General features: G+C 44.1%; 1 protein-coding gene across 1 annotated transcript in view; it reads right to left on the reverse strand.

Moving 5' to 3' along the window:
- Positions 1-20,893, reverse strand: part of ZCCHC14 (zinc finger CCHC-type containing 14) — a 49,597-nt gene extending 28,704 nt beyond the window's left edge. The window contains exons 1-2 of the mRNA XM_017741322.1: positions 20,275-20,893; positions 7,235-7,358 (exon numbers count right to left, since the gene is read on the reverse strand). Of these exons, the coding sequence (XP_017596811.1) occupies positions 7,235-7,358; positions 20,275-20,424 (274 nt within the window). The 5' untranslated portion in view covers positions 20,425-20,893. The remainder of the gene's footprint in view (positions 1-7,234; positions 7,359-20,274) is intronic.
- Positions 20,894-20,899: the final 6 nt, after the last annotated feature.

The raw sequence follows: 20,899 nt of genomic DNA on the forward strand, positions 1-20,899 counted from the left end.
CAGGAATGAGCCAGGAGGCAAAAATCAGCAGTTAACATTCACCTTCTTGGGTGTTTTTTTGGGGTTTTAGAGTCTTGAATTACATATTTGTTATCCTTCAGTAATTTCTTAAAATTCAAATTTCATCTCCTGCCTTTAATTAAGGATTTTTTCAGTAAAAATGCAGGTTTAAGCATTAGTTCCACCACAGGAAAAGCTCTCCCAACACCTTTTTTATTGCCTCAGAAGATGGGCTGCATGAAGCCACTGCCATTAAGATCTGAGAAAAACTGGTTTTCTCCATTTAATGCAATTTTAATTAAAAGCTGAAGTTGCTTTGTTGTTTCCATTACAAGGAGAAGGTCATGCTGCTGTTTCCAGAGCTGCTGAGGTAATGACCATTAATTTTACCTTCATTAACAACTCATGTGCCACTGAAGGCACTTCCAGGACTCCATAGGCATGGACTGGGAAATGGGAGAATCCTTCTAGGAATGCACATCCTACGTATGGCCTCCAGTGCTTCTTGAAAGCCATGGAAAAAGGCAAATAATATGAAATGAGTTTATAATCTCACAGGAGATATTGATGACTACACTGTCCTTATCCAAGATCAGGAATGTGCCTGAGGTAAATTCTTGGCACAGATGGATTTACCAGCATCCTATTCTTAGAATTGAAATTTTTCAGAGTAGCTTGATTAAATCAATTATAAACAAAAGTATTATCCAGCTCCCACTGAAGCCAAACTGAAAGAACTTCGGAGTACTCCAAATTAAGTGTTCTTTGTCAAATCCTATTGTAGCAGAAAACTGCTCATTTCCTAATGTTTAATAAGGAAATTGTATTGTCCAGCACACAAATCTTTATTTAACACAAGGATAAATAAAAGCAAGATGAGTGATGGGGCTCTGAGTGGCCTGGGCTAGTGGAAGGGGGCAGGAGTAGAATGAGATGAGCTTTAAGGTCTCCTCCAACACAAATTCTGGGATTCTATGGATTACCAAGGAGCAAAGCCTTATTTCCATGGATCCATGCTGTACCTCAGCTGTTCTTACCTCTCCTGGAGGAAGCATGAATGAGTCTCTTCTATCCAGACACAACTGTAAATAAAATCTCTAAATAGCTCTATCAAATTTGAATGAATTTAATCAACAGGCTCAGCAGTTAATTAGGTAGGGACCAACAGCTGCCCAAGCAGAGTGATTCCACCTCTTTACTGAGGAAAAACAAGCAGGAAGTCCAAACAAGACTGAAGTTAGAGAACAATCAGCAGCTTCAGGATAAGGCCCTCAGGTAAACACATCATACCCATTATTTTAGGGGAATATGTGATCAAGACATATGGTGTAGACACAACTAAAACTGCTCGGAGGAAATGAAAGAATCCTCTGTGATACGAACTCCAAAAGAGCCACGTAACACACAGAGCATCACTTTCCACTGCAGCTCTTGGCCAAGGGGTGACCTGGGAGTCCTCCCTGTGGAGCACAAAGGGCAGGAATCGGGGCCATGGATTCCAAACCTCAGGCAGAAGCATTTTCAGATTGGCACAGAAAGGTTGTGACAGGTATTGCATGAGCAGACAGCCAGGAGACAACTTCCCACCCAGTTAGAGGAGTGTCCATGCTCCCTCCCCTCCCTTTCTATCCTATTCAGCCACCCCAGATCACTCCTGACAAGGCTCATTACCGGGAAAAGGAGGCAATGAGGGTGACAAAGAAATGCTGACTCCAACCTCGAGAGAGGATAAAAGTTAACTTATTAACAGTTGACAACATCAGTTTGCCAGAGCCCAAGTGCAGCCCCAGGAGCGAGGAGCTCCACTCCCAGCTCTACAACAGCCCAAGGATGGGCCACTCACCCTGGCTTTGGGGACATAAAATGGGCTTCTGTAAGCAGAGGACAACTAAACTATCAATAAAAACTTGAGGTGAAATGCAACATTTCTGAATTTTTTTTAAACCCTAAACTTGAGTACTGTCTTTATTGCAAAATCAAACCTCCAACCTGAACTGACCTCCCAGCTCCAGATTGAGCAACGTGATTTATCCATCATCAAGAAATTCCTTAACATACAATAATCTTCTACCACAGGGGAAAATATGCAACATCAAAACATGTTTTTTGGAGCACACTAATCCTCGGCTTTGACTTCTAGAATTCACTCTAAATACTTGATACTCCTCAGACAACTCATGTGGCAGAGACAGAAGGTCAGGAACGTGGTGCCTGGTGTGTGATCTCAACCTACACTGCTCAAGTTTAGAAGCAGAGCTCTCTCTTCAGAGGCAAAATGAACAAGGACATACACAAACAGCTGAAAAATTATATACAGTTGGGAGAGGGCGATTTTTCCTGAAGGATTATCATAGCCTAAATATTTCTTTAAGCCCTACCCTACCAGTAGTTGACCCAATATTGTTTGAGATGATGTAGTTACTTAAAAATAGAATAATCCAGCTCCATGACTGATGCAGAACAAGGCACTCTAATGTCTGGACCTGAACAAAACTGATTTCAGAGCTTTTTATTTCCTCCCCCTGTGTTTTCTGCCTGCCTTCAGCAGACTGAACAACTGGTGTCAAACATTTCAAGAGGAAAAGGCTGTCGATCGCCATTAGACTGCGAGAGCTCCTGCAGCCTGGTTTCTTATGGAAAAAGAATGAGTCAAGGAAGTGGGAGACAAAAAAAGGTGCAAGACCGTATAAACACATTTTGCCAAGGAAAACAGAGCGGCAAAAATAGTGGCGAGAAGTTCTGGAAGGCTGACATCACACATTTCTGCTAACTATTGTCATGAAATAACTCAGACACCAACGTTTGCTGCACGTGCCAACCACCACAACCCACCTCCAACTCATCCCACCTGGGCTCAACAGGAATGCTGCAAACAGGGCTGTATTTACATCCTAATACTGATTGAGAATTAAATCAATACATTCCCGAGATGCATTTAGAGCTCGTTTTGCTTCATGTCCACAGACTTTTATCCAGTCATGTGCTATTCCATGTATTTATCTGAGCCTGGGACGCATCAAGGCTTTGCAGGACCTTGTGTGTGGACTCAGAGTATCCCTTCAATTAAGCAATTGGTTTTCTTGTGCTCAGCAGAGCTAAATGGGGACAAGATTGTAGAATCAAGCCTCCTGCCCCCATTTTCCATCTCAAAGCTTTACTCCTCACTCTCCAGCAGCGGCTTGTGCCTATCCTTAGATCCCGTGTTGCAAGAATTATGATTCAGCTTCACTCTATAAGGATCAGATTTCAACAGTTGCCTCATTTGAAATCAGGCTGGCGTGGAGACAATTTGGAGGGTTTTGTGTGGCAACAGCGGAAAGGCAAGATAAATATACAGGAAACACAAGAATAGGAGAGTTTCTGTCACTTTGCAGAAAATGAGACTTGTTCAGTCGAGGAAATCATTGGCCAGGCTGCTCTGGGGAGGGACATGGGAAGTGCCACCTGCAAAGGGTCAGAGCAGGGATGAGCAACTTCAAAACCCCAACAAAGAGCCTCCAGTGCAGAAAACTTCACCCAGAGGCTGTGACCAATGAGGATTTTACTCAGCCCCGAGAGCTGTGACAGGATGAAGCCTGCAGAGTCTCTGTACTGGGATGTTTGTAACTTATGTTGTCTTTATTATAAAGATTCTTTTGTTCTGCACTTCAACATCTGGTCTAATGCACTTCATTCCTCTGTGCTTTTGGAAAATATGCTGTGGTCACTGACCATGTTTAATACATTGCTAAAATATGTCACATGCAGAGAGCAGGACTTGCCTCCAGTGCTATCCACCTAATGGCCAAATCCTTGGAACCTTACAGTAGAAGAGTAATTAACGACATCTCTGGAGCATGGAAAATTCCTATTGCTTTTTTGAACAAATAAAAATAAGCTGATTTTTTCATTCAGCTGTGATAACCGTAACTACTCTCTTTTGGGAATTACCCCAACTCTACAACTACAGGCTTGTTAAAAATTAGCTCTGTGCATGGGGCTTCCCATGGGTCACATAGCTCCTCCTGAACTTTGGAATAAAAATGGAATTTCCTGAATTTTTCTTTGCTACCAGCAGAGGATTGCCTGCAAAACAAAATAGTGAAAAGCAATTTTAACTCGTGACTTTTTTCTTAACCACCTTCCTACTGGGAATGGCTCGGGAGACAAAAAATGCCCAACCTTTATTTGAATTTATTTTGTTCAAGTGGTGTTAAAACCATTATTAAAACCTGACTACATTGTAGGAACAGTGGGAAGAGGGACAGAAAGCAACATATCCCTCCTGGAATTTTAATTATATGTAATTCAAGAATCTGTGTTTATCTCTGTTCTGCTTGACCAGTGAGATCTGTCAGTGCCTCAAAACCTGTGAACAAGCCTGCCTGCAGCTTCCAGCACAGCAACAGCCAGGTCCTGAGAACAGGGAAAGCCTCCACTTCCCAAAGTTACCTCCAGTTAAAACAATTCCACGTATGTGAAAACGGCTTTGAACAGCCCTAAATCTCTGATCAAAATAGGAATAAAAAGCACATTTTACACTGCATGTTACAGTTGCTGGTTTTCATGAGAGCTCCACATCCTTCTCTCAGAACCCATCTGTATTTTTTTTTTCCCCAACTTGCATAGGGCAAATTTTTAAACTTTATTTTACAAAAGAAAAGCCCAGATAGAGCACAGATCCCCAAAATGTTTATGTGTCAGCAGGTACAGGAGCTTCCCAGTGCCACAACTTTTACTTTGCAGCAACGTCCACCTGGTTTATCCCATTTTACCACTGATATGTACACAGGGACAAAGGGGTTTAGCCTGGAGAAACAGCATGAAAAAATGGAGGAATTTTGATAAAAAACCAAGAGTTTGCTGGTCACTACTCTCAATAACTTGGGTATTGCAGCATGGATCCAGCACCTGGGCTAGTGGAAGGTGTCCCTGCCCATGGAATCAGACAATCTTTAAGGTCCTTTCCAATCCAAATCATTCCATAATTTCTGATTTAATGCCTGACAGTGCTCCTACAGCGAGCTGGGCCTCTGGGGTAAAAGCAAAGGTTTGTGCACTTCTCAGGCTGACACTCCTGTTATAAATTCATTTCCTGAGGCAGCACAATTCTGGTGAAATTATTCCCAGGTATTTGACAAGTCTCTGCATGAAGCTGTACGAACATTCCCAGCTACCACTTCCAAGTGCACACACACTGCCACTGAGAGGATGCAGCAAAATGCTCCTCTCTTCCCGCCTCTTTCCCATGTACAAACTCAAATATTTGATGCCAAAAGTGGTGGATTAAGGAAAACACAGTCACTGAGAGCTTTCAGGTCCAAGCTACTACAACCCCCAGCCACTGTTCAGCTGTGGAGAGGAAGTTAAATACTGACATTTCTCCACATCAGGATTAAAACATTCCCTGGGTTAATACAAACTGTCTCTAATCCAGCTAAGCACAACAAATACTGCACCTTTCTCATTTTTCTTTTCTTTCTCATGTTTCAGCTAGAGTCTTTTTAACTGAGACACTTCCAGCTCAAGGGCTTTGCCAGGAGAGGAGTGATGACCTTGGGCAGCTCATTACTTCTGGGGAGAAATCCTGTCCTGTCAAGCTGTCTGAAACCAGTCTCACTAAAAAATAACAACATGAAAATCAAGCATCCCATGCTTTCATGACAATTTTATGTGCTCCAGGTTAACAAGTTAGTGGGTCCTGCTAGATTAAGAACTGTGTTTGCTATGAAAATGAGGAATATAAGTCAGTAACACTGGATTCAGGCTGGCAAATAATCCTAAATTGCACTCCAAGCTGAAGAAACAGAACTCCCAGGCAGATCATCAAATATCAAGGAGAATTCAACACTGCTGGTGAAGCAGAAAGCAGAGTATCAGTATTTGTTCCACACCCCCTTTTCCCAACTATCTCTGAGGCAGTCTGTAAATTAAACTGAACACGAGGCAGGTATTCTATAAGAGAAAAACAGATCAGAGGAAAACCTAATTAATTTTCACAGCGCACCATGACTAATCTTAGCATATATGGTACTGGAATAGCAATCACTGAGTACAAATGAAAACAGTGTTGAACCCTGTCCTATTTTTAATCAGATGAAAGCCACAAACCCAGCCATGCTTCTGCTTAGTGCTGCGTTTTCTTCCACCCTGATGGTTTTTACAGCTGGAGAAATGGCTACTTCCAGCATTACTGTGCTGTAAAAAATTACTGCTCCTTACACGTCTGGGATTACAGCGGAGTGTGTCACAGAAAAGGAGGGCTGGTGGAGGCAAGTCAACATTTCTTGGGACCTTTAACCCTTTCTGAGCTGTATCAGATCTTCTGAGTGAAAATGTGCTTTGAAATTCTTCAATTTCTGTGGTATCAAACTGTATTTGCAAAGTTCTGTAGGAAGCCAGTGACAGAGAACAGAACTCAGAAGACAAGTTCCAAATTAAAAAATTTAGATGGTGCATGACAATATTTTTAATGATATTTGAAGGCAACATATGAGGGCAGATATTTCCCCTGATTAATTCTGCCCTACAAGGCTCACAAAAGTTGCTCTGCACAAAGAGCAGCTCCCAGTTCAAAGACTTTCCTCATTTACCAGTGGGTTTTTTAATGCATTAAATAAAAATACTGTTAGTCACATTTAACCCAGACATTTTCATATTTGCAATCAGAGCCTGGAGTGTGGAAATGGAATAATTAACCCTGATTTGCTAAGCCCAGTTTTTAGCCAGGTCAGCATGCAATATAGCATTACAAAAACCAGATTTATTTTGCAACAGAGAAAGGTGCAAGATCTCTCTCCTATCTTCCACTTCTCTTCCCTCAGTTTCTCACTTTGGAAAGCAAGAGGAAGGTGGAAGTGGCAATCAAACTGTTGAAATGTCTTTTCCCTTGGAGCAACACTCAACACCGCATGCTTTATCCAAGAAATAACCTGGGGAGTGGTGGAACGTCCAAGATACTCACTCTTGGAGAATATTTCATGAGAGCTAAGCTGGTATTTCAAAAGAAGGTGTTTCAAAGCACCTTCGTGCTTATTTCCCAATGGAAACAAGCAGGATACTCCTCTCTTGCTGGCCATTTCCCCCTGACACACTCATACTTCCTACAAATCCTTCTGGGACTTCCTTTGCTCAACCCAACCCAGAAGTAAAGCAGCAAAATTCCAGCCTCCAATCCCAGTGAAAATAAAGCTGAGTGCCACCAAGGATCTCAGTTGGTTCCCCACTGGAAGCAGGCATGAGGAAAAGGACACACCTTTGGAGTGTTTCCCCGAAGGCCTCTTGGGTAATGACTCCTCCATGGAATGTGTGGATGTATGGAGCACATTTTCCAAACTGTTGCTGACACTGTTGATGGGGGTCTCGGACCTTGGAGAGACCTGGAAAGAAAAGTACAAAAATCCATTAAAATAAATGGAGGGAATACACAAACATCACACCTTCTCTGCAGTGAGGGATCCTCTGGGAAGGCAGTCAGGACAAGTTGGCTTCCTTTAAAACTGAGGGTGTTACTCCTGATATTCCCCAAGTAACAGTTCAGGGAAGTGGTTTCAGTCAGCAGCTATTCACAAACTGAGATTATCTTGGCTAATCTAAAAAGCTACTTAACAGCATAATTCTTTTTTAAACAATAGTCACCCAACAGTCAATTGGAGAGAGATTGCAAGACCTTTAACCTCTGCACACCACAGATTTTAACTTTTCAACAAGAAAACTGGGGAAAAGGGCTCTTGGAAAATTTTAATGTTACATCACTGTGCTGGGTTTGGGTGGGGTAGAGTTAATTTTCTTCATAGTAGCTGGTGTGAGGCTGGTTTGGATTTGTGCTGGAAGCTGTGGATAACTCAGGGATGTTTTGGTTACTGCTGAGCTGGGCTTACACAGCCAAGGCTTTTTTGGGTCCTCACTCCACTCCACCAGCACAGAGGCTGGGGGGGCACAAGGATTTGGGATGGGACACAGGCAGCCAGCTGAGCACAGCTGATCCAAGAGATATTCCAGGCCCGTGGCATCATGCTCAGTATGGAAAGCTGGGGGAAGAAGGAAGCAGGAGCCATTTGGTAACCCCAGTACTCTTCCCAAATCACCACGACCCGTGAGGGAGCCCTGCTCTCCTGGGATGGCCAAACCCTGCCCATCCACAGGAAATGGGGAATCAATTCCTTTGCTTTCCTTGCATGTGGGACTTTTGTTTTCCCTATTAAATTGTCTTGCTTTTAACCCAGGAGTGTCCTCACTTTTACTCTTCCCACTCTCTCCCCATCCTGATGCCAGGGGAGCAGGAAGTGGCTCCATGGGGCTCCATTACCTCTTCAGGGATGAGACTCAAGGCATTCCCAAATATTTCCACACAGATTGCAATGAAAAATTCTTAGCAAAACCCTGATTTTCTTGTCTTTGCCATTTAATAACCTGTTATGATCATATTTCAATGGAAACTCCTATACTAACAGTGCCCAAGCAGAAGGTTTCAGCATCAAAACAAAAAAAGGTTTAAGAACCTTGAAGAGGAAAAGATGCATTAAAGAAGAAGTTCAGACCAACAAAAACACCCCTAGTAACTACTCAGAGTAACTGTGTGACTTGAAATTCAATTGTTACATCTGGAATCAACCTGAAATGCTGGTAGGGAGAGCTGTAATTAGAATTTCACATGGATTTTAGCCTGGCGCAAATCATAGGAGAAAATGTGCATCTTGCCATAACAAAATTAGTTCTCCTTCACTCAGGGTAACTCAATACCAGCATCTCCAGGTCCCTGTAAGGGAAAAGGCTCCCTCAGACGCTGCTAACTTGACACAGTGCCCTGAGTTGGGACAATTTCTGCAGCAAACAATACTTTGCACGCCCTCCCATTCCATGTTGCCGTCAGTCAGCACACACAATGCAGGTCAGAAATAGCACAGCCCCACTCCATACAATTACCTATTGTAAGCTCCATTTTAAGACTGACATTTATAGATTTATACACACTTTAAGGCAGCAGAACAAGTGAAAGGCTCTGTATAGTTGACATCCATTAAAAAAGCTTCTATGTGTAAAGAAATCAATCCAGAATGGCAGATGGATGTCAAGAGAAAGGAGGGTTACAGGCAGCTGCTTTCCTTTTCAGCACTACTTCTTGATAAAAAAAATAAAGTTTATTTTATATATATAAATGCAGAAGTATTATATTTATCTAATTATATACTATTTCTTCAGCACAGCTTCCCTCCAATAACAGAACTTAACACCAAGCTTTCCCTTAGACCAACCATTAAACTCCAAGCTCAGTGGGAGGGTGGGGAAGAGTTTAAATTTCCTTGCCAAAGTCAGTCTTTAGCAGAGCTTATCTCACACAGCCTCTCTCCTGGAGCTCATTAAACTCTCCCTCCAGCCCAGGGCTGCTGGGAGGAAGTTCCAGAGGGCTGAGCACCATCCTCCTGGCAAAGGGACAGTGCAGAGGAGCAAGCTGGGAAAGGAGCTCAGGCAGGGCTGCGTTATCCTGGACAACCAGGTTCCAAATATTCGGAACAATCAGAAATACAAACACTCAGAATGCTTCAAACTGAGTAAGAGCAGCCACACAGCTCCAGAAAAATCTCTGAACAAGCAGTTTGTTACAATTTATTGCCTCTTATCTTGTATTCCCTCCTCTCCACTCTCCTTACAACAAGCATCGCGTGCAGCTTATAATTTGCATTTTGTTTATACATAACCTCCATTTTTTTCCATAAAGATTTAATTTTCCTAGACTCAGTAAGGATTAATTTAGCCCATATGTCTTGCCTGCCTGAGCTCATACTATCTGATCCCGTCGCACATCAAAGCAGTTCCAAATTGGCCTAGAAAAATCACAAAGCTCTGATTAGTTCCAAATGGAGCACTTTGTTAGGGAGCTGAATGGTGTTAGAACCACTGAATCCCACTGCTTAAAGCTTCCATTCCAAATTTTGAAACAATTTTTTCCACTGACTTAAACATCACGATAGTGCAACGGCTTGGATTTGTTTAGGGAAAGTGAAATAATGAAAAGTGGTTTGCAAATCAAAGTTTTAGCTCCAAAATAGTAACAGCATTTTTTTTTATCCTTCTTTCTTTTTTTGTTTTTTTTTTAAACTTGAGGCCAAGCCAAACAGAGGAACAATAACCCATCAGCTCAGAACTGCAGGAGATATTGCTCTGGGAGGGTTGGGAGAAACACTGGAAAAAGCTTTACAGGAAGGACCTGTCCAAATTCAGCTGTAGAAACTCAGCATCAGGTAAATTCAGGAAGGAATGGTTTCCAGATATATCTGAACACTCCTGTATTCCCCAGTTTGGGCTCAGCACAAACAACTACTCAGGAGAAACTGGATTTGGAATAAAGAACAAGGCATTCCAGGGAGATAAGGATTTGGAGAAGCAGAGAGCAAATCGCTTTGGACCTTTTAGGAGCTGTAACATCTCTGAGAAAGCCAAGATGCCATTAAGGAATAAACATCTGCAGCTCAAGAACTGTTCAAGGCTTGTTTTCTGAGGCAGTAACAGGCCACAGTGAAGATGGATAAGTTGGCATCACAGGAACCAGGAATGTTCAGGCCATACATCATAACAAACCACAGGAATGACATTTTATAAATGCAGAAAAAAACTCCATGAATCATTCAAGGTCTAAGAAGAAACAGCATCAGACCTTTGAATAAAAGGCTTTGGATTTTTCTACAGAAATTATTTGAGAACATCAGCAGAAACAGTCCATGAAGAGCAATCAAAACCAGCAGCAAGCCCAGTGTTAAATATTCTCCACTGTGCCTGATTTTACCCCCAGCATAGCATTTCCTGGAGGGCCAGGGAGAAGGAAAACTCTCTGATGCACCTCTCCATAGCTTCACTGCATTGTTCAGAATTCCTTTCACACACCAGTGGCCTGCACGCTTCTTCAATGCCTCTAAAACCTGCAACTGGGTGCAGAAAAGATTCTCAAAACTATTTTTACTCCACTCTAATGTTGCATCTTTGATTGGAGCAAGCTGGTCTACAGGAAGGTGTTGGGGGGTTGGAATGAGATGAGCTTTAAGGTCTCTCCCAACCTTGATGATCCTGTGATCTTTTGATCTGCTCCCTCCATAGCAAAGCATCTGGCTCCCAGATGGACTTCTGATTTTCCAGATGCAAACACTGCTGTCTTCTGCATTTCAAGTTAAAGCCAGAATTGAAAATAACAAAGAAAATTGATCACTGCTTAGTGACTGAGGCTCAGAGTGAATTCTTCTCTGCCTCATTCTCTGTTGCAATGATGACAGGATCAAAATTGGTACCAGCTACTGAAAAGTGGATCCTTCCCAACACAGATTATTCAGAAGGATCACTAAATGCTGCCCTCCAGTCCTCCACCCCCAGGAGTTACCAGGAAGAGAAACAATTGCTTTGACCCAGGGGTTGTTGACAAACATGCCAAGGGAACAGAATTCATTGCCAGAATTCTACCATTATCCCATTTTTCCCATTTTCACCTGCCATCATCCAAACCCAACTTTTTTCCCCCCAGAGTGAAGTGATTTCCTTTCCAGCACCAGAGAGGTCCTAACAGGCTCAGATCTTCTTGGGACAGCAAAAGCAGCTCTAGAAAGCTCTCCCAAGCCCTCAATCCATCAAAAAGCACACAGCAAAATAAGCCCAGGTACTTCCCACATGTGGTGCTGCTCTTGCAGCCACTGCTGCCTGAAGTGGCTCTGTCCCAGACAGTGGGAGCCACTGTGGAAAATGGTCAATCTGGGAAGCTGGGTAACTGTTGGCTTTGCTAACATTTAATACAGCAAAGTCTTTCATAAAAATAACAGGACTGATAGGAGTCAAACTTAATGTGGTCAGAGTTTTACCAAAACAGCAATTATCTGTTCCTTTGAAAAATAAACAGAGCACAGAAAATACATGGTTTAATAGCAAAGTATTTGCTGACTTAGTTTGAAGTGGAGCCAAAAATACTAAAAAAAAAAAAAAAAAAAAAAAAAAAAAAAAAAAAAACACCCCAGCCACTACCCAAAGCACCATGGACACATGGAACAATGACACAGGATCTGAGGGAACAAAATATGGATTTTTATACCTAGTCAGGTAAGAAATGTAAATAATGTATTACACAGGAAAACAAACAATATATAGGAGCAAAGAGTGAGTTAAGTGAGGTCCTGGAACTCCAAGCCACACATTCTCCCCCTGATCACACAGGAAAAGTTGTCCATGTTTTCAGCAATGGCCAATGATAAATTGAGAGTCCCACAGAGAAATGCTTCTGTCCATCATACTGGCTTTGGAATTCTCCTTTTAAAAAGGTGGTTTAGCCATAAACTGCCCTCCAGGAGCAGGTAACATGTATAAGTGAGCTCAGGAATGGGAACAGTGAATCCAGGGGGTAAAAACCACTCAGCTCCTGTCCTGGCAGGTTCATATTACTGAGTATTAACAGCAGCTTACTTGAGGTTAACACCAAGGTCTTTAACATGGTGCAATCCTGTTGGCAACAATGCTCCAGGAGAAGTTTGATGGCAAGGATATGGCCCCTGCAAGCTCAGGCAGAGAAGCTGCTGATTCCCATCAAAGGGGCAAACTCAGGTTTTTAAATAATTTTAATAAAAATGCCTTGCTAACACTCAGCTGTCAGTCTGACACCACATGATATTATTGATCAGGCTAAGTCCAAGCCAGACACAAGAGCAACCAGTGCAGGGATCTGGAATTCCAAATCCACTGAGACAACCCCAGGAAGAGCAGGACTGAGCAAACATCTTCCTCTTGGTAGTAACAAGTCATCAGTCTGCCCAGCTGCTTGTGAAACCACTGCCTCAGGCACCAGTCCTGCATTTACTCACATATCCAAACACCTGACTGTTCTCCCACCAGAAGAAGAAAATTCCAACCTTCTCCTTTGGAAAATTCAGGCTCTTCCATGAGGACGTTTAAGAAGTGCTCACAAACAGCCCCTCACTTTCCACATACCCAGTAAAGTGCTCATCACTTAAATTTACACACATTCAGTTGCTTTGTTGGACGTGGATGCAACTGGAAGTGTTTGGTTTGTGCTAGAAATTCAAGCGGTTCCAACAGCCTGAAAAAGCTGTAAGAGCCAGGTGCCTCCATGTTTCAACAGCTACAAAATCCACCTATTCTCCTAGAGAAGGAAAACAAAGGGTGAAGAGGCAATTCACAGGGAAATGGGATAATGGATAATAGATCAGATGGTTTTGTCCTGGGAGACTCTCTGGAATGAAATGAGGCATGTGGTACTTAAACACTACGGGACAATCACGCACCTGCTCCAAGGCTCCTTATGAATTCAGGAGAACAGATGGACCAAAATAAGTCTGGGTTGGATTTTATAGACTAATTTCCACTAAAAACCCTTTGCTTAAAGAATTGTGAACACTGGTGGTAATAATAGGAACATAAATGTACCATAGAATTACTGAACTCATCAAATCTGAATTTTACAAACCAATCATTCAAAGCACCTCAAAATCAAAACAAATCCCTGCTTATAACCAGACCTTGGAACAGACACTGCTGCTCCACATCCCAGCGCTGATGTGCAAATGTGACCCTGTTTCTTCCCGATGCCACTAAAAGCTAACCACCCCTCTCTTCTGCAACAACTGACAAAAAAATTATCTGACAGGTCACAAATCCACTGAATTCTATTTCTCCCTCCTTCCCCTTCTCAATATTCACTTAAGTAATGGCTTGAGTGTAATAAAACTACTCAGAATCATGGAAGCACAGAGTCATTAAGGTTGGAAAGGACCTCTGAGACACCAAGTCCAACCATGATCACCACCAAACCATATCCCCAGGTGTCACATCCACACGTTTTTTGAGCACTTCCACAGATGGTGACTCCACTACTTCCCGGGGCAGCCCATTCCAATGCCTGAGCACCCTTTCCATGAAGAATTTTTTCCCAATATCCAGCCTAAACCTCCCCAGGAGCAGCCTGAGGCCGTTCCCTCTCCTCCTGTCCCTGTTCCCTGGGAGCAGAGCCCGACCCCCCCGGCTGCCCCCTCCTGTCAGGGACTTGTGCAGAGCCACAAGGTCCCCCCTGAGCCTCCTTTGCTCCAGGCTGAGCCCCTTTCCCAGCTCCCTCAGCCGCTCCTGCTGCTCCAGCCCCTTCCCAGCTCCCTTCCCTTCCCTGGACACACTCCAGGCTCTCAACGTCCTTCTTTCTTCCACTTATGGTGATAAAAGAAGACGTGTATCGGAGAAGAATTCATAAAACACGTGACAAGCGTTCACTTTCACTCTTTATCATCAGGAATTGGGAGGTCTGTAATTCAAATTAAGATCTTGCTCTTCAGTAACTGATCTGATTATTTCTGGATCACTTCAGCTATTCACAAAACCCCTGAAGCCCTGTATTGGTCTGAACACCTGTTAATAGGTTTATCCCTTCCAATTCTGATTATTGGATAATTATCCCAATGGAATCAATGGAAAAATTCGGGTTCAACATGAGGCAATAGCAAGGAATTTAGAAGTTAGCTATTAGAAACCCCACGCAAAGAAACACAGATCTGAACCATATCAACATCCTTTTGCTCGAATTAATGCCCATTTCAAACGTCAGGAGGGAACAGCTTCAGTTCAACTGGCTCCAATTCTTTTGCCAAAGACTGAAGTCAAATTTGAGTGGAAGCGTGACAATGGCTCTCGTTTCCACCGACAAATTAGATCCAGCATTTCTATAATAAAATTCTGTGGGCTCTGAGAAATCTTATGTATGTTCTTGGGACCATATTTGCTTTCTTTAGGGATTAAAAGCACTCCAGTGCAAGTAAATGGACAGTGGAGTATTTGAATATTGAAGATGACAGAAGAAGCCGAGCTCTGCCCTGCCAGGAAGAGGCAGGGCTGTATCTACTGTCACTGAAGGTGACAGGATCTCAGTTTTAGCAACTCAAACATTACAAACCCACTCAACCAAATGGTTGAACACTTCCAAACAAGGCTGCTGTTCAGCACCTTTGAAGTCAGCCCCTGGAATGCCTGTGAGGTGTGGTTAACTGCTGCTGGCTCTGCCTCTCCACCCAGGATCTGCTGCAGGATCTCCTCCAGCTCGTGCACTGATTCCATTAAGACAGTTTGGATCTGGTACAGTCCAAAACATCCAACACCTTCCAACAGAAATCTTTAGTCCACAAGAATGAGGCCCACTTCAGTGTTGCTTCACTGACGACAACTAACAGTTACGAGGTAATTAGTAGAAAAAAGAGTGAATTAAAAGAGTGAAGTGGAATGCATTCTTAAAACAAAAACTTCATTCAGCCCATGAAAAAATAAATGGGAAAACAGTTCATGGAAAAAAAATCATCATTATTAGCTCAACACACATTTTTTTGGCTGCTCTGTCCCTGATGTTTGGACGCACAGTGCATTTCTCAGGCAAACTCGTTTAGGTTCCTAAATTCAAGGTCAGCACAGAACATATGATTAGGCAAAGTGAATTTGGTGCTAATTAATATTGTTACTACCCAAGACCATTGTCTTCTAAGGATTCCTTTATATGTAAAGCTCATTCCTGAAAATATTACAGGTTTGAGACTGAACCATTTCAAATTTCGAACAAAACCACGAGTAAGAAAAGAGCCAGAAGTGGAAGCCTCACATTTTTTAAGTGGAATATCAAGAGGTATGTGCAATCCATGTTTCCTGGAGTACCCAAAATTCTCACAGGATGTGCAAAAGACATGCAGGGCTTGGCAATGTCACCAGCTGGAAGCTACAAGACCTATCCCTACAGCTCCTGAAGTTGGATTCATATGGTTTGGAAAGTGAGAACATTCTGAGATAGCAACTCCTGGTATCAGTGAGTAAACACCTCTAATCCCAGCCAGCAACTGCTCTTAACATGGTCATCTGCTAAATCCACCCGTAAAGAGGCTAAAAATTAAGTTTGTCACGATTTATTCTATCCCTATAAAGCTTAAAAAAAAAAAAAGCCATAAAGGCAGCTGACATAGATCACTTAATAGCTGCATTGGTTTCTCTGTGAGGGCTTGAGGACTCAGTCTCAACCCAGCAAGTGATGGTTCTTTATAACTCATCACTCCATTGGTGAAATAAAAATATCAGAATATTTCTCAATGGAGTTATGTCCATTCATGCTCCTGAGACAAACAGTGCAGACAGGTGAAGGTGTTTGAAATGGATCCCTCAGGGCAACTCCACAGCTCCCAATATACAGCCTTGAGTTATTTAGAAGTTTCAGAGGAGCCTATGGAATTAGCATGAGTGAAAAATAGCACCTTATGCTATACACTTGAAATAGCCATTGATGCAGTATTTGGAAGCTGACTGGGCAAGAACCCTCCTTCCCATTCACAAGATTCCAACCCGAAACAGCCGCATAACCACAGTGTCACTGCCCCTGATTTCCCTTCAGCTGCAAACAAACTGCACTCAGGGTGACTATTTCTGACCCTGCCTCTGCAGCTGAACCCACAACCAGATCAGAATCATCATCACAGAATTATGGAATGGTTTGGGTTGGGAGGGACCTTAAAACTCATCTCATTCCAGCCGCTGCTGTGGTTGCTCCAAGCCCCATCCAGCCTGGCCTTGGACACTTCCAGGGATCCAGGGGCAGCCACAGCCTCTCTGGGCAACCTGTGCCAGGGCCTGCCCACCCTCACAGGGAACAATTCCTTCCTAATATCTGATCTAAACCGATGGCTCATCACCCTGACTGCACTGAAGGGCTCTTGTCACAGCAGAGCAGGTGCTGAGTACCCAAAGCATTCTCTTATTTCCCTGGTTTTACAGCACGATCTCAATGAGGAGAGGAAACAACTCCAGGAAACCGAGTGAGAGATTCACGAATAACTTCCCTAGTTCTGAAGTTCTGTCCTCAGAGTTACTGCCAGTAGAGCTCTTGAGAGGAAGAGTCCATGCAGAGATTCATATTATGATGTCCAGTATCCATGCAGCTCACAGAATCCAAGCTCACATTTGTGTTTCCACCTGCCATCCACTCCAGCAGAGAATCACAGCATCACTGAGGTTGGAAAAGACCTCCAAGGTCACTGAGTCCAACCTGTGCCCCATCCCCACCTTGTCCCCAGCCCAGAGCACTCAGTGCCACTCCAGTCCTTTCTTGGGCACCTCCAGGGATGGGCACTCCAAACCTCCCTGGGCACTTCCAAGGCCTGAGCTCCCTTTCCATGGGGCAATTCCTGAATCCTGCTGCTGTCCACCCTGAGCCTCCCCTGGCCCAGCCTGAGGCCGTTCCCTCTCCTCCTGTCCCTGTTCCCTGGGAGCAGAGCCCGACCCCCCCGGCTGCCCCCTCCTGTCAGGGACTTGTGCAGAGCCAGAAGGCACAGGGGGGATTGCTGGGATGTCCTGGGCAGGACCAGGAGCTGGATTCAATGATCTTTGTGGGTCCCTTCCAATTCAGGATATTCCATGATTCCATCCTCACTGAGTCCAAGGCAATTTAGAGAGGGCAGCATTTTCCCTCCTTAGGGCAAGGAAACCATGTTCACTTTATACCATCAGGTAGAAACCATGAATCTAATAATTACTGACCTACTTAAAGCCAGCCACAGCCACTTTTTCCTTCAAACTTAAGATTCAGATAAGGCAAGAAGCATCTCAAAAAGCACAAAAAAATATATGGGCAGCTGTTTTATGCCTCCTCACAGTCAGCAACTGCAGGCAGTAAAAAGAAACAGCAAGAAGCAGTTTGCATCACTGACCACCTTCAGCTGTGCTCACCTACCCCAAAGCAACTTGAGGAATCATGAAATATTGACAGTAAATTTGTATCAACTGTTCAGTCTCTTCACTGTTAAACAATTCGATTTTGAGATATTTCACTGTAAAATATGAGAGAGGAGATGGAAAAAGGATTGCAGGTCTCTGGAAAAGGTTATAGTGAGTATCAGGTTGGGGCATATTTTAATAGGACTGGCTAAGCAGAAGCAGCACATTCCCATTTGTTTCTGCAAAGAGAACAAAGAGCACTGCTCAGATTTCTGTTGCATCTCCCTGACTAAACAAGTTATCCATAAATCAGAATTGTAACAGTAGAGCAGGTATAGTTACACAAGAGTTACACCCTACTCCCACCCTCACAAGAGGAAAGCTGTAAGGTAACTCAGCCAGTTCACAAACAGCTCCCTGTTTGCAACCTATCTCACATCCACACCGTCCCAGCTTCCCAAAGTTCTTCAGGACCTCAGATGGTGACCAGTTCCTTAAGACTGGGCTCAGAGAGGTGTGTATTGAGACCTGAACATCAGAAACTCCCATTTTTTAACATCCAGCTTCCAGCACCAGCTCAGCATGGCTCACGCTGGACTAAAGCAACAGGAGCCATAAGAAAGTGCTGGCACCAGGGAGTGAATTCTCCAGTTCCAAGGAGGAAAACCAGCAGCCCAGAGCACTCACTTTCTCTCCACATCCACATTGCTTTTTCTAGGTGACGTTACAGCACAAGGATTGTCACAACATCACTTGGTAACACCACAAGATCTAAGGCCTTCGTGCTGGAATTTATTTGTGCATATTTAAACAGGGCTGAATGGAGAAAGACATTGTATTTTCCACTTGCTTCATCCAAGTCCTGGTTTAAGCCAACTGCTTACTCTAAAAGTAGCAGAATTACCCAGTCAAGGACAACAAAAAAAATAATCTGAAGGAAATCTGCATCACTTCAAACAAAATGCACATTCAGAGACTCTGAAGGCAAAGTCACCTTTGTGTTCCCTCTCACTACTCTGTACTTAGCAACCAGGATTCTTCAACACAGATTTCTATAAAAATGTGCTTTTTAAAGAGACAACCCTTCAGTGAGCTCACAAGAAAAGACAAATCAAGCGACCATCCTGGCTGCCTTATTTCTGGCAGGAAAAATGGCAGGATGGATTCTCCGTCCATCTTAGATTGACATAAATAGTGCCGGAGTTTTTCAGCTCCATAAATCCTGCAGCTCGGAAAGAAGACTCTCAAAAACCTTCCTGCCTGCCTGATTTTATCTTTCTTTTTTTGGCTGGCATTATTTTGGGGGAACTTGTATGTGATTTACACTGTTTCCTTTCCAACCCAGGGTGGCTGCATTATTTGAATAAGGGAAGCTGCAAGCAAAGTATCTGAAAAGAAGCTTTTTTCTGCTGTTAATTAAACCCTTCTACATCCTGTGTGAAATATTCTTTCCAGCTACATTTTATCCACATGAAGGTTTCAGCTGAATTAAGAGGCTTGCCTATACCTTGTTCTTTCCCCTTACTACAGGAGGTTAGGAACAGGCACAAGACAGGAAGGGAAGAATAAGAAAAAGATGAAGTTTAACACATCTCAATTTTACAAAGCAGAGGTGTTTAAAGAAACATGAATTTGGAAGGAAATTTGTATGCAGAAGAAGACTGTGCACAGATTTCTGTCTCAGTCTGGAATTCAACGCTCAACTTAGTGAAATCTCTACTGAGCCCTCAGAAACAGCTTTATTTAGGATATTGCTCCAATACAGGGGTTTTCACAGCTTTTAGGTATTCCCCACCTATCCCAAGAGCAGAGTAACACATTATCCACTCATCCTCAAAGGCTGCAGCCTGTTAACTTCTCACAAGCATCCACTAAGCTGGTGCTTAGTTTGAACTTTCAAGCGGGTTAAAATCAGGCAGAAAGACAGTCGGACTCCCTAATTTGTAGCAGGCTGAGAGCAATTAAGCAGTCACATATCTACTTACAGCACATCTTAAAACGTTCCTGTCTGGCCTAACTGCTGGCAATTGAATGAAAGAACAGCGAGTTAATGACGGTGAACCCCGACACCAGGATCAATACCCGAGAGATGCAGAGTGACAGAAAACGACAACATTTCTTTCAGCTTAACACCAGCAACTCCGAATGTTTGCCATCACATCCGTCTAAACAAAACCCAGGCTCACCAAGATGCTTTGCCACTGGACAGCTACTCCTCCTTTCCAACTTTTTCCAGGGGAACTTTCAAACAGATGCTCTTATCTAGAGATACATTTGTTTCCCTTCCTAAATCACTGCTTCTCCATGCAGCTGGCAGGACTGTTCCCCCCAGCTTTGAGAAGCAATCAGGGAAGGCTTATATTGCTGCTGTTGATCTGCTTGTGAACCCCTTCTCATTTAAATGTCACAAGCTCGTAAGAACTCCATCCATCCCCTCGCTCTGCCCTCAGCTGACCATCCCCATCATCAACCAACTGCCAGCCTCTGAAGCTGCCATTTATCGCCGTGCTAAAGCACGGTTTCAAATGAGAGCGGAAGACACAGCCCAGTGCCATTCCAGCGTGGAAAAAGCAGGATACCCACCTTATGGCAGCCAGGATAGGTTGCCATGGTGTTGAGTGTAGAGGTGCTGGGATTCTTGCTGGTGCTGGCCATGAGACTCTGGATCTGGGTGAGCTCCTGCCTCAGCACCTGCTTCTGGTGGAAGCTGAACGCCGGGTGGTTGGATGCCATGGTGAAGAGCAACAGGAACTCATCCCCCGTGCGGCCCTCGTTGAGCTGCAGCCCGTAGTTGTTGATAACCGAGTCGATGTGGGTGAGGGTGCGGAACAGGACCCCGGCGGCCTCCCGGTGGGCAGAGCCGAGCAGGGCGAGGGACACCAGGAGTTTGCTGCGCACCACCTCGTCCGTCAGGTTGGTGAGGCTGCCCAGGTCGGCGGGGTTGTTGGCCTTGATCTCGGAGTCGCGCAGGGAGTGATAATCCTTGCGGGCCAGGTCCTCCAGGCAGGCGCCCAGGAAGCGCAGCTCCAGCGGGATGCACAGGTCCAGGAGGCCGCACAGGAACTCCACGCGCTGCGGGGAGGGCAGCTCGGAGAACCAGCGGTACACGCCGTCCCGCTGCAGCCGCGGGCACCGCTTCTCCACCAGGGTGCCCCGCGCCGAGCACGCCCCGGCCGGGGCTCGCACACCCGGCCTGGGGCAGCCCCGG

This window comes from Corvus brachyrhynchos, unplaced genomic scaffold (genome assembly GCF_000691975.1).
Source record: "Corvus brachyrhynchos isolate BGI_N302 unplaced genomic scaffold, ASM69197v1 scaffold365, whole genome shotgun sequence".
In the NCBI taxonomy this organism is placed as follows: domain Eukaryota; kingdom Metazoa; phylum Chordata; class Aves; order Passeriformes; family Corvidae; genus Corvus; species Corvus brachyrhynchos.